Source organism: Ceratotherium simum, chromosome 33 (genome assembly GCF_057802395.1).
Source record: "Ceratotherium simum simum isolate JZ-2026a chromosome 33, ASM5780239v1, whole genome shotgun sequence".
NCBI classification, from domain to species: Eukaryota; Metazoa; Chordata; class Mammalia; order Perissodactyla; family Rhinocerotidae; genus Ceratotherium; species Ceratotherium simum.
This window is the reverse complement of record NC_141932.1, coordinates 22,967,543-22,982,163: the sequence shown is the minus strand read 5'-3', so window position 1 is coordinate 22,982,163 and position 14,621 is coordinate 22,967,543. Positions and strand designations below refer to the sequence as shown.

Here is a 14,621-nt window from a genome sequence, read left to right as displayed (position 1 = left end):
ATAGAATTCTCTGGGTCTCCACCTGATGATAAGAAGGTTACTCTCCCTCTGGTACAGGGAGGGGATTTTTTTTTTTTTTCAGGAAGATTGGCACTGAGCTAACATCTGTTGCCAATCTTCCTCTTTTTTTCCTTTTTTTTTTTCTCCCCAACCCCAGCACATAGTCGTGCATCGTAGTTGTGGGTCATTGTAGTTCTTCTATGTGGGACACCACCTCAGCATGGCTTAATGAGTGGCGAGTAGGTCCGCGCCCAGGATCTGAACTGGTGAACCCTGGGCCATTGAAGCAGAGTGCAGGAACTCAACTGCTGCGCCACCTAGCCAGCCCTAAGGAGCCCATCTTTCACACGGAGATTTTATCTCCTGTTTTCAGGAAGAAAAGGGACATGAGAACGTCCTTCACCCATCTGCTGTTTTGCAAGTGCCTTTAGCTCAAAATAATCCTTATGCCAAAGGGGCATATTTGGGGTGGCGTATATGCCCCCTCCAACATGCATACACAGATTTCCATCTATATTGATTTCTCTTTCATATGAGTATAAAGCTCCTCCGTCATAGAAGGGCAAATACTGTATGATTCCATTTTTACGGGACCTGGAGTAGGCAAACTATCATGATAGGGACAGAAAGTGGAATGGTGGTGGCCAGGGCCTGGGGATGGGGGAATGAGGAGCTAGCATTTAACAGGGACAGAGTTTCAGTTGGAGAAGGTGGAAAGTTCTGGAGAGGAATGGCGGCCATGGTTGCACAATATGAGAAAGTACTTAATGCCACTGAACTACACTTAAACCTTTTTTTAAAAAAGAGACATCTGCTCCCCTCCACAGAAAACAACAAAAAAAACCAGCTCAGGAAACCATTAGTTCACGCGGATGTCTCCAATTCCAACCCAACCTCCCAGGGTCCACGGTCCTTTTCCCCTTTTCCGTATCTACACCTTCCTCCTATGAGAGTGAGAGGGGCTTCGTCCTCCATCGCTGACACCCACGCCCACATCCGCCCCTGGATGTCCTCCCCGCCCCGCGGGCTCAGCACCTCTCAGGGGGCCCCACCCCTGCACAGACACCTCCTCCTGCTGGGGGCGGGGCTCCCCCGTGTCCTGCACCCTCCTGACCCCGGGGCCCTGAGGACCAGCCTCTGCTGAGCGCCCTCCTCACCTGCTCACTCTGTCCCCCTGCTGGACTCAGCCACCCCCACCCCCCGGGCAGAGCGGCGCCCCTCGACCCACTCAGACCCCCGTGGCCCCACCACCCCCAAAAGGGGCGCTTGCTCATCCGCCTGATGGCTGGAGGACCCCCTGGCTCAGCAAAGGAGGGGAAGGAGGGGAGGAAGAGGAGGAGGGAGAGCCAGGCCGTGTCTTTACAATTGAAGCACGGAAACGCACAAGGATGACTTACGGCTCAGAGTTTATTGGACAATGGGAATACTTACAACTTAATACACGCTGACATCTCACATGCAGCTTAAAATATTGGGAGGAGGGTTTAATGATCCCAGTTCATCAATGGAACCAAATATGACAGAAAATGCTGCCCCTTTGCAGTGACTGGATTGGCACCATCTCCTATATTTATACATACAGCTGTAAGGTTCCAATGGACTTCACAGCCTACAAAAAAAGTCAGATTTTTAAACGTGTCATTTTCCTCCTTGGAATGCTCGTTTACAAAACCAAGGGGCCTCCGAATTATCTTCACTCTGCACAAAATACAACCCAAAGTCACCAAGAAGCTGGCATTGACCGAGCCTGAGATTTCAGTTCCTACAACCACGGTGGGCGCAATTAGTTGCTTTTCAGTTGAATTATTTCCTGAAGGAAGACAAAAATCAGCCAACTCAGCCTGCCGGCCATCCCTCTTCTTGATTTTCATGGCAAATGAACTTTGTGGCTCTGAAATGCTGGGGGATGACTGGTTTCCTGGGGCAGGTGGAGGAGGGCTGGCTGTGTCCGGGGCTCGAGGAGACTTGATGGGGGTGGTGAGTGCACAGCTGTGTGTGTTTGTCAAAACTCATCGAAGTATTCTGTTAAAATCTGCACAATTTATGAATGTGAAATGTGGCTCGAAAACAAGAAGAATAATGGGAAATAAATACATTCACTAATTAGTAGGAAATGTAAGAAAAATGCTCCTGAAAAAATTATTCCAGGACTGATAAAAGGATAATCACCACAAATGAATAAGGATCCATCAAGGGTGAGCATGTGTGGGTGAAATGAACCTATAATTAAACTGATAATAGACTGAATGCGAACATTTGGCCAAACACCGAAGTCGAGTGTGGACTTGCAGGTTGGCAGCACGTGAAGAAATATCCAGCCACAATGAAGAAATCGGGGAAAGATGAGTCACGGGGATGCAGCAGTGATCCACAGAATGAGGCCTGAAACAGTGACAGCCTTCTCTGTGAGAGGAATGGAGGCAATCATCCTAGGAAAGTCCCCACCCCCCGGGGGCTCTCGGTGTTATAAGCTCAGACTCACTGTCCTCTCTATTTCAAGTCCCAACGACGACGAGCCCTTGGCACTCAGACCCGACCTCCAGCCCAGGCCCTGGCCCCTTCCTTGCTGTGTGGCTTTGGCTGAGAAGCTGCCCCTCCCTGAGCCTCAGTTTTCTCCCCTGCAATATGGGCATGTTTGCATCCCCCACCTCAATGCAGCTGCCCGGCCTCCCTCTCCGAGGCCCTTGCTCCCTGAACTGCATCACTGCCAGGGGAGCCTCATGTGTGGGGGGCGTGGAGAGAGTCTGGGAGGCCCCGGGGGTGGTGGGGCGGTAGATCAGGTTCTGAGTCTGGTGTTTGCGTCCAAACTTTCCATTCCCAACCAGCCCCTGCCCCAGGCCTCTGCCCTCTGTGGGGTGGGCAGAAATAGGGGTGTGGGAGGCGGGAGGGGGAAGTGGGGAGCAGGGCGGTGAGGCTGCTAGGAGGGGATTCTGTTCAGAGCCCCCACCCTCCCACCTCCCTGCCTTCCAGAACCATCTTTCAGCATGCTCCCTCTGACCCCACCCTTCCTGGCCTGGACTCGTCTTCTGGAGTCTTGGGCTCCGGGCGCTGGAAATGGGCCTGGGAGGAGGATCCCCCTTTGTTCTCTTCCTCAGTCTGGGTGGGGGGTGGTCCTAGGACACCCTCTACTCCACCCCTGTGTCCTGAACACCAGGTGGGAGAGGAGCAGTTCTGGGAGGTGGGACAAGAGAGAAACAGGAACACGTGATGGACAGAGTCAGAGACAGGGGGAGATGGAGACAGAGGGAGAGACTAGGGCATTCACAGAGAGGGGATAAACAGAGAGAAACTTCCAAAGACGAAGAGAGAGAGAGTCACAGTCTCCAGGCTATTGCACAGCTGTGCGCTTTGGGAAAGTTGCTTCCGCTTTCTGAGCCTTGGTTTCCCCGTCTGTAAAATGTGGGTGCTAGATGCCCCTCCCTCACGGCCCGTATGGAGCATCCGTGATCTCTGGCATATCCGAGGCAGGCCCAGAGGCTCCATAACTGGCGGCTGTTGTTATTTCCTATCCTTCTCTTGCCTGTATTTCCTGAGCGCTAACTATGTGCAGGTGCTGCTCTCAGCGCCAGGAGACGGCGGGGACAACAGGCACAAATCCTGCCCCTTGGAGGCCCCTTCTCTGTTATGACTGCTGTTGCCGTGGTTATTATTCTATGACAGAAGCATAAACCGGAATTTCCGGGGAGACACCTCCTCAGCTCGAGGCAGCAGGGCCACACCTGGGAGGGGGGTCCGGAGCTGCAGCCCCCGGCGTGGCCTCTCAGACCCACGTTTTCCAGGATCAAATGGGCACAAGAGTCTATTCTCTCTGCCGGGCAGCGGGAAGGAGGGCTGGTGCAGGGGTCTCAGCGAGCCTCCTCTGCTGCTGCTGTTGTTGTTATTATTATTATTATTATTATTATTTTTGCTGGGAAAGATTCGCTCTGAGTTAACATCTGTTGCCAATCTTCCTCTCTCTCTCTCTTTTTTTTTTATCTCCCCAAAGCCCCAGGACATAGTTGTATATTTTAGTTGTAAGTTCTTCTAGTTTTTCTGTGTGAGCCACTGCCACAGCATGGCTACTGACGGACGGGTGGTGTGGTTCCGCACCTGGGAATCAAACCCCGGCTGCTGAAGCATAGCACGCCAAACTTTAACCACTAGGCCATCAGGGCTGGCTCTGTCATTATTAGCATTAACTGTCCCCATCATTTTTAGGTCAAAGGATCAGGCAGTCTGCCTGGGAGCCCTCAGTGAGGGGCAGGGGTCAGAGGCCCCAGAAAGAGGCTGCGGGGCCAGCCTGGCCCCCGGGGTGGGGTCTGTGCCAGGTGTGGGCGGTGGGTGTGGACGGGGGGAGGTGAGTCAGCAGGGCCAGCCACACCCTGCTTTTACTTAAGGCCCCAGCAGCCATACTGCCACCACGTTGCCTGTGCCACTGTCCCAGCCATGGCAGGGAGCTCTGTGAGTGCCTCGGGGGCTGGTGCCTAGGGGGTCTTGAGCCTCAGGCTGCACCCGAATGGGGGAGGGGCTGGGGCCTGCTGAGGTCTCCTGTCTCAAGGGAGAAAGGGGTGCTGGGTGTGCTGTGAAGTGTGGGTGGTGGCTTCTGGGTTGTGCAGACCCGTCCCCAGGCTCCCAACTCCTCTTGGTGCCTTCCTCTGGGTTCCCCTCTGGAGATTTTTCTGTGGATTCTTTGTGTCTCTCTCTGCAGCTCTCTCCCTGTCTCGGGCTCTCTCTCCTCGCTGTGCCCTTCTCCCTGATTCTGCTGCTCTGGGTCCTGTTCATGGCCCCCTGGGGCTGACCCATCAGTCTCCCTCCTCTGTCACCCTGTTCGATGCACCCCCGGCCCCTTCCCCGCAGGACGTGCACCACAAGACCCCGCTGCCCGAGGGCATCCGAGTCGGCACCGTGATGAGGATTCGTGGTGTTGTCCCCAACAACGCCAACCGGTGAGACGCCGGGTCCCAGTAGGAAGGGGTGGGTGGTCTCCAGGCTCAGGTGACCGCAAGTCCAGAGGTCAGGGCCCCGGAGCGACCTTTGCCCACCAGGGTCTTAGAATCCCCAGGCCATTTCTGACCTTCTGGAATCTGATGTCTTCCCTTTTTGCTCCCCGACTGTGGAGCTGGGGTCCCCATGTCTCCTGACGCGTCTGGGGCTCCAAGGCCATCTCAGGGCTCCTAGTCTTACGGCTTCCAGTCTGCGTCCCAGGAACTCTGGAGGCACGCCCTGCGACCTGGAGGGGCCCTGGCATCTGGGAGGCCTGGGCCATCAACCCTGTGACTTCCTGGGTCCGGGAACTCCAGGCTTCCTGGGAATCTGGGGGCCTGGAAATATTGGGTCCCTGGTATTGTTCCTAGCCCCCTGGGAACTGGGGGTGCCCCGGGAATCGGGGTACCCTGGCCATCGGGGCACCCTGGCCATCGGCACCAGGAGTCCATGGCAACTCCCAGACTCCAGAAATTAGGGGACCCAGGCCATAGCATCGTGGCCCCCTTGCAGGCCCCCAACAAGATTTTGGACGCCCTGGTATCAGGGCTCCCTGGCCACCAGTCCCCAAGCCCTCCTTCGGTGGTGTGTGACATTCTCAGGTCCCTGTAAATCTGGGTGTGCTCTGGCAATGGCAAGTCCTGTCCACTGGCCGCTGATGTCCATCCAACACCCCCTCTCCCCCCACCACCTACCAGGTTCTTTGTGAACCTGCTGTGCAGCGAGGGGCAGGATGCTGAGTACGCCCTGCATTTCAACCCCCGGCTGAACGAGTCCACAGTGGTCTTCAACACCCTGGAGCAGGGCGCCTGGGGCCCAGAGGAGCGGGGCAGTGGCATTCCCTTCCAGCATGGGCAGCCCTTCGAGGTGCTCCTCATCGCCACGGAAGACGGATTCAAGGTGTGTCTCTCCCTCAGGGGTGGGCGCCAAGACCCAGGTTCCTCTGCAGTTGGGGGAAGGCCCTTGGTGGAGGTGGCCAAGGCTGGGCACGTGTCCCCAGGCCCTCTCCCTCCCTTGGCACAAACGCATTAGTGTCAGAGGGCAGGTGTGTGGCAGAAGCGGGACCAGCGAGCAAGAGCCAAGTGCCCAGAGGGTGGGTGTCCCGGCAGGGAGGCGTGGCCCACACTTCTATCCAGACCCCACTCCCTGTGGTTGGTGCTGAGCTCAGGGCTCTGCGGCGGGGGCGAGGCTGGGCTGGGAGACGGGCCCAGACACAAGTCCCTGCGAGGGGTGGTCGCCGCAGACCCTCCACCACCAGGCCGTTCCCTACTTTCAATCTGCGCGTCAGGGGTGGGGCCGTGGACGCCGTAATCGGGGACTCACAGCCCCGCCGACCCTTCAAAAGCCCCCTGTGCAACAGTAAGCTCCCTTATCCTCCGACACGGTTAGACTGGACACCAGCCCCCTCTTCCCATGGGGCCTGGGGCCCGGCGGGCTCCGAGTGGCCCAGGTGACACAGCGTGGCGCGGGGTCGGGACTGACCCGCAGTGCCTCCGATCCTGAAGCCCCGATCCCCCCGCAGGCGGTGGTCGGGGACTCGGAATACCACCACTTCCGCTACCGCATCCCGCCGGCGCGCGCGCGCCTGCTGGAGGTGGGCGGGGACCTGCAGCTGGAGTCGGTGAAGATCTTCTGAGCGCCCGGGGCGGGGCGGGGGCGGGGGGATGCGGTCCCGGGGCCTCGGGTGGCAAATAAAGTCTGAGCCCCCTCCTCTGTCTGCGTCTCCTTCACTTGACGAGGAAAGCAGGTTCAGAGAGGTGAAGACACTGACTAAGGGGCACACAGCGACCCCGTGGCCGAGGCGGGATCCGGAACTGGATCTCCGAGGGCCATTTCTGTCCGCGAGGCCTTAGGAGGGTCGCGAAATGGTAGGGGTGGGACTTTGGCTCGTCTTCACGCCGCACTTTGCACAGCAGCCTGGGGCCATGCCGCAGGGGTGATGTGATGGGGTCTGCAGGCGGCTCACGCCCTCCCTTGGTGGCCCCTCCGCGGATCTGTGGACCTCGGTTCCCCTGCAAACAGGGGAACGAGTGCGCCCCCGCCCGGTCCCGTGGAGACCCCCTCCCCGCGGCGATGGTGCCGGAACCGTCTCGGGCTCCTGCGCCCCTGCCCCCCTTCTCCCCTCTCCCCCTCCCCCGGCCTCTCGGCGGGAGGCGGCCGCGCGGGGAGGCGCTGGGAAGCGGCTGGGGCGTCGCCGGCCTCCCCGCCCGCCCCCGAGTCGGGACAGGTCCCCGCTGGTTCGCGCCCCGGGGCAGACGCGCACCGGAGCGGCAGCTGGCCCGCGGAGGGGACGGGGACGCGAGGGGCCGGGCTCCCGGGTCCCACACTCTGCCACCTCCGCTCCCCCGACGGCCGAGCCCCCGGCCTTCCCCGGGGATTCTGGAGCGGGCGCGCACACCCAGAGGCCCAGTTCACACCTCACTGCCAGGCAGTGATTTTCTGGTCGGGGGGCAGTAGGGTCGCAGGGTCGCCACTTCATTGCGGTCGGCTGGGCGGAGCCGGGACCACGCGCGCCTCCCCAAGCCCCGCACCCTCCGCGAGGGACCTGCAGAGGCCTCATTTCTCCGCTGTGGGATGGAGCCACGGCAGGGGTCAGCGATCCAACCCCGCACGGTGTGTTCGGGTCCCGGTCTCGGGAAAGCTCGGGGCCTCGCCCCTGGCGGGACATGCCCATGCCCCTCCTCTGGGCCGCTGCAGACTTTGCATCTGCACAAAGGGAGGCGCAGTGAGCTCGGGCCGGGTCCCCACTTAACCTAAGCAGAATCCAGGGCGGTGGAAAGACCGGGCCCTGCCGGGAGGCTGAGCCTGTTCAGGTCCCATTTTTCTGTCCCTTGAGACTCTTGGGCTGAAGCCACCCCACCTCGTGCCCTACCCTTGAGAGTGTATCTCTGGGTGGGCCGTGGAATGAGGGGTCCCCTCTCCCAGTAGAGGACCCCGGAAAGTCTGAATTCCCCTGGTCCCCAGCACTCATTTTTGCATTACTTAGTTTTCATTTTTATTTGCCTGTGTCAAGTACCATAAATATTTTTTTAAACTTTTTTAAAAGATAGCATATACATACGGTACAAATTTCAAAAATGTACAGTGCGAAGTACAGTCACGGGCACAGCTGGTGTAGGTGGTTGGGGTCGTCGGGTTAGGCGGTAATGATCCCTCCATCTTCATTTCCTGATTTTCACTGTGGCCTTACAGTGGACATGCAAGAGAATGTTCTCATTTGAGAAAATAGGCAATAAAGTATTTGAAGGTCGTGGGGAGCCATTTTGACAACTTATTCTCAGATGGGTGTAGGAAAAACTGTTTGTACTGTACTTATAACTTTTTGTATGTCTGCCATTTCAAAATAAAAAAATGTACATACTTATATATGCAAAAGAAAGTCCTCCTTTATGAGAGTAAACTGCTGTTACCCGTGTGTTCATTTCTTATCTATCTTTCCAAAAATCTCTATGCAGTTCTAAACACAGGCATATGCGGGTTTTTCCCCCTCCTTGCATAAACGGTAACGTCCTCCACCCACCAACCTCGTTTTGTCACCTACCAGTATATATGTGTCCAGGTTCATTCACTTCACTGGCTGCCCAGTGCCCCACGGTAAGGAGTAACACAACGAACGTCACTTGAGCCCTCCTTGGTGTCTGTTGGTGTCACATCATCCACTACATCCAAACAATGCTGCCCGAGTGTCCTCGGACCCACGTCAGCCAAGAGCTTTTCATAATCTCCGTTCTGATTATAAAATGTAAGCATGCTTATTCCAGAATTTTTTTTTTCTTTGCTGAGGAAGATTCGCCCTGAGCTAACATCTGTTGCCAATCTTTCTCTTTTTGCTTGAGGAAGATTCGCCCCTAGCTAACATCTGTGCCAATCTTCCTCTATTTTGTATGTGGGTCGCTGCCACAGCATGGCTGACGGGTGATGTAGGTCCACACCCAGGGCCCAAACTCAGGCCTGAAGCAGAGCACTCCGAATTTAGCAACTAGGTCATGGGGCCGGCCCCCCGAGAATTTTGAATAACAAATTTAAAATCACCCACAATTTCATGATCCAGATAATAATCACTGTTAGTATTTTAGTGTTTTCCTTTCTAACCTTTTTTCTATAATAGTTTGCATACACTACACATTTGGGGCAAAACTAGAGTATATATATACGTATATTTGGATATATATATTTTTTGAAATATAAATATTTCCAAATATTGTAAAATTGGAATATATATGTATACCCATATATATCTGTCAATAGCTAATATTTCCTGAGTCCCCACTAGATGTTGGTCACTGTGCTAACCATTCTTTCAATCCTTAACAGGACCCTCTGGGGTAGATCCTCTTATTATTCCTACTTTGCAAATGAGGCATCTGATGCTCAAGAAAGTTCAGTGACCTGTTCAAGGTCACACATCATGTAGATGGTAGAGCAGGGACCAGAGCCAGGTGAACGTGATCTAAAGCATTGGGAAATCATGTTTCGTTTTGTTTTTTAATATCAACTCTATTGAGGTTGTTTTTAATATCAACTTTATTTATATACATAGAATAAAATCCACCCTTTCTAGGTGCACAGTTCCAGGGATTGTGACAAATCCACACAGTTGTGTGACCAGCACCACAGTCCAGGTCCAGGACGTTTCCATCCCACCTTTCCAAGCACACTCCTCGCACCTGGCAGCCACTGATCTGCTCTCTGTCATCATATTGTAGTTTTTCCTGCTCTAAAACTTGGTATAACAGTACAGGAATGCTCTTTTGTGTCTGGCTACCTTCATTCAGCATAATGGTTTTCAGGTTCATTCATGCATTTGCATGTCGTAGTAATTCCTTCCTTTTTGTCTGAGTAGTATTGCATTGTATGAGCAAACCACAGTTTGTTTATCCACTCACCTGTTGAGAGACACTTGAGTTGTTTCCGTTGGTGATTATGGATTAGAGGTGTATGAACAAGTTGTTATGAAATGAGTCTTTAAGAAATGAGTGTGGACTAATTTCTTATTACATGATTTTATTTTCTGATATTAAACCAACCTTGCATTCCTGGGATAAATCCCACTTGGTTATGATGTATAATCATTTTTGTATGTAGCATAGATTCAGTTTCCAAATATTTTGTTCAGAATTTTTGCATCTATGTTCATGAAAGATGTTGGTCTGTAGTTTTCTTTTCTTGTGATATCGTTGCCTGACTTTTGTATCAGGGTAATATTCATCTCATAAAATAATTATGGAATTGTTCCCTCTGCCTCGATTTTTCTGGAAGAGTTTGTATAGCATTGGTATTACTTTACTATTTAATAGTATAGACTGGTTAAACTGTCTGGGCACGGGTTTTTCTGTAGGAATATTTTTAAATTACTCAATTTCTATACCAGCTATAGGTCTATTAACATTTTCTAATTCTTCTCTAGTCAGTTTAGATGATTTCTGACTTTCTAGGAATTTGTTCTTTTCATCTAAGTTGCCTAATTGGTTGGCCTAAACTTGTTTATAATATTCTTTTGTATTCTATTCTATTTTCTGTAGAGTCATGAGTGGTGTTCCCTCCTTCATTCTTGATTTTGTGTCTTTTCTCTTTTATTTCTTGGTGAGTCTAGCTAAAACTTATTAATTTTGTTGGTCTTTTCAAAAAGCCATCTTTTCGTCTCATTGATTTTCCCTATTGTTTTTTTTTTTATAATTTTATTTTATTTATTTTTTCCCCCAAAGCCCCAGTAGATAGTTGTATGTCATAGTTGCACATCCTTCTAGTTGCTGTATGTGGGACGCAGCCTCAGCATGGCCAGAGAAGCGGTGCATCGGTGCGCACCCGGGATCCGAACCCGGGCCGCCAGCAGCGGAGCGCGTGCACTTAACCACTAAGCCATGGGGCCAGCCCGTCCCTATTGTTTTTATATTTTCTATTTCATTGATTTCGACTCTGCTCTTTATTATTTTCTTCTTTCTATTCACTTTGAGTTTAATTTACTCTTCTTTTTCTAGTTCTTGAGGTGGAAACTTAGATTATTGATTTTAGGTCTTTTTTCCTTTCTAGTACACACATAAAGCTACAAATTTCCCTCTAAACACTGCTGGAGCTGCATCCTATACATTTTGTTATGTTGTATTTTTTGTTTTTATTCAACTCAAGGTACTTTCTAAATTCTCTTTTGATTTCTTCTTTGACACATGGGTTATCTAGAAGTGTGTTGTTTAATTTCCACATATTTAGAGATCTCCTAAATGTCTTTTTGTGGTTAGTTTCTAATTTAATTCCATTATTATTGGAGAACATACTTTGTATGATTTCAATTTGTGTAAAGTTATTAAGACCTATTTTATTGCCTAGCAATGGTCTACTCTGGAGAATTTTCCAAGTGTGTTTGAAAATAGTGTATATTCTGCTTTTATTAGGTGGAGTGTTAGTTACTAGGTCAAACTGGTTGATAGTGTCTATGTTTTCTATATCCTTACTCATTTCTGTCTGGTTGTTCTATCAATTACTGAAAGAGGTGTATTGAAATTTATAATTATAATTGTTAAATGGTCTATTTGTCCTTTCAATTCTGACATATATTTTGGGATCTGTTGTTAGTATACACTTTTACTTGATATATATATTTAATAGACACATATATATCTGATGTATTGACCCTTTTATCACTAAGAAATGTCCATCTTTGTCTCTAGTATAATTTCTTTTAACATCTATTGTGTCTGATATTAATTTTGTCCTGTTTACATTCTTCTGGTTACTGTTTGCATGTATATCTTTTCTCATCCCTTTACTTTCAACTTATTTGTGTCTTAGATCTCAAGTGTGTCTTCTGTAGAGACAGCTTGGATCTTGCTTTCTTATCTAGTCTGACAATGTATTAGTTATCTATTGCTTCATAACAAATTACCCCATAACTTAGCACTGTAAAATAATGAATATTTATTATATTACACAGTTACTGGAGTTAGGAATCCAGGAGTGCTTACCTAGATGGTTGTGGCTCTGATTTTTCATGAAGTTACAGTTAAACTGTCAGTGGAGTTGCAGTCATCTAAAAGAAAGTTTGGCAAACTATGGCTATGGGCCAAATCCATCCATTGTCTATTTTAGTATATGGCTCACAAGCTAAGAATGGTTTTTACATTTTCTAAATAGCTAAAAAAATAAAAAAAGGAAGAATATTTCATAACACTTAAAACTGCATGGAATTCAAATTTCAGTGTCCATAAAGTTCTGTTGGAACACAGCCACACTCTTTCATTTACGTATTGCCTAATGGCTGCCTTTGTGCTTCATCAGTGGGGTTCAGCAGTTGTGACAGAGACTGGATCACCCACAGTGCCTAACACATTTACCATGTGGCCACTATAGAAAAAGTCTACAACCCCTGTTCTAAAGGCTTGACTGAGCCTGGAGGAGCATCTTCCAAGAAGGCTCACACACACAGCCCTTGGCAGGAGTTTCCAGTTTCTCGTCACATGGACCCTTATGTAGACTGTTCCAGAAGTTACTGACTCCTACCAGAGTGATCCAGGAGTGAGAATGCAAGAGAGCAAGCCCAAGACAGAAGCTGCAGAGTCTCCCATAACCTAGTCTGAGAAGTGGCACACCATCACTTCTGCCATAGTCTCTCAGCCATGCATTACCAGCCCTGGGACAGTTTGGGAAGGGACTACACAAAGGTGTGAATATCATTGGAGGCCACTTTGGAGGCTGACTACCACCAACAATCTCTGACTTTTGATTGGAATGTTTATTTCATTCACATTTGATGTAATTATTGATATAGGTGGCTTTATGGCTGCCATTTTGCTATTTGTTTTTACTATCTGTTACTCCTTCACCTACCTTCTTTTGTGTTAAACAAACAATTTTTAGTGTACCATTTAAATTCCAACTTTATTTTTTCAATTGTGTCTTTTGCAAGTTGGTTTTTAAGTGGCCACTCTATGGATTACAATATGCAGCTTGTCATAGCCAACTTTAGGTTAATACAGATTTAATTCCAGTAAAATATGGCAGCTTTGCTCCATCATATCTCCATTTCCTACCCTCTTTTGTGCTATCATTGTATATATATATCACATCCATGTATGTTATACACTCTGCATTATAGTGTTATAATTTTCACTTTGTACAATCATATTTCTGAATAAATTAAAAGAAGAAAAATATATTTATACAATTTAAAAAATATGTATCCACATTTTATAGTTTCTGGGGCTCTTCATTTCTTTTTGTGGATTTGAGTTTCTGTTTGATGTCATTTTCTTTCAGTGTGAAGGACTTCCTTTAGTACTCCCTATAGAGCAGGTCTGCTAGCAATGAATTCAGCTTTTGTTTATCTGGGAATGTCTTTCTTTTGCCTTCAATTTTGAAATATAGTTTTACTGTATATAGAAATATTGGTTGACAATTTTATTTTTCTTTTAGCACTTTGAATAAATCATTCAAATGCCTTCTGGCCTCCATTGTTTCTACGAAAAGTTAGCTGTTTATTGTGCTGCTGTTCGCCTGTACGTGCAGACTTGTTTTTCACTTGCTGCTTTCAATGTTTTCTCTTTGTCTTTTTCTCTTCCAGCAGTTTGACTATAATGGGTCTAGACATAGATCTCTGTATTTATCCTAACTAGTTCATTGGGCTTCTTGGATCTATAAATTAATGTCTTTCATGAAATTTGGTAAGTTTTCAGCCATTATTTCTTCAAACATTTTGCATCAGCACTAGAAAACTAAACATGATCTCTCCAGCTCTTCCAGGGCCTCGACCTCTGAGAGGAGCTCTAGTCTCAGCCCCTCTCTCTGGACGCTTTCAGGCTCTGTGACTGATGTGTCTCCCCTCTGCTGTTCCTGGGATGCACCACCCTGGTCTTCAAGTGTCTGGTGAGGGAGGGGGGTGAAGAGGAGAAGGAGTCTCCCCTCCCATGTGTCCCAGAAGGAGGAAAAGAACACCTCAGACTGGAGGCTGCCCAGGTCAGCCCTCCGCCCTTCCCGACCTCCTCAGGATCCATCCTGGGTCTCAGGGCCCTCAGAACATCTTTGATTGGTGTTTGCCAAACCTGTAGAATCATCTGGAGAGTTTAATAAAAATATTGATGCCCAGGACCCACTACCGACTTACTCGGCTAGAACATATGAAATTGTTGATATTTTATCACTTTTAACCTACAAAAATGGCATTTTTATATGGTTCAACTTGATAATGGTCTGAGTTGGGGTCAGGTATCGATATTTTTTAAAAGCTCCCAGGTAATTGCAATGTACAGCCAAGTTTGAGAACTAAACTAGATGAATGAATGCAATAATAAACAGAATGAATGAATGAACAAATGAACAGACATTGACAAATGACTGAATAATGGATATGTGAACAAGTGATTGAGTGATGAAGTGTAAATAAGTGAACAAATGGTTAAATCAACCCAAGAGTAACTTGATAAAAGGATGGTTGGATGGATGGCAGATGATTAGTGGACAGACGGAAAGATGGAGAGATAAATGAATGGATGAATAGTTGGAAATGGATGGAGGAGTGGAACATGAAGAGATAAATGGATGACTGGATAGAAACAGAATGGAGAAATGGATAGATGGCTGAATAGAGGGAAAAATTATCATACGGAGGACAAATGGATGGATGGATGTGATGGAAGGCAGAGAATTGCATGGACAAATGGAGAGATGAA

At 49.1% G+C, this 14,621-nt stretch overlaps 1 protein-coding gene across 1 annotated transcript; it reads left to right on the top strand.

Annotated features, from left to right (window-relative positions):
- The first annotated feature begins 4,414 nt into the window (after window positions 1-4,414).
- On the top strand, window positions 4,415-6,598 carry LOC101405033 (galectin-7). Its single transcript, XM_004441494.3, has 4 exons — window positions 4,415-4,440; window positions 4,837-4,925; window positions 5,661-5,862; window positions 6,485-6,598. The coding sequence occupies exons 1-4, from the start codon at window positions 4,426-4,428 to the stop codon at window positions 6,596-6,598; spliced, it is 420 nt and encodes a 139-aa protein (XP_004441551.1). The 5' UTR covers window positions 4,415-4,425.
- Window positions 6,599-14,621: the final 8,023 nt, after the last annotated feature.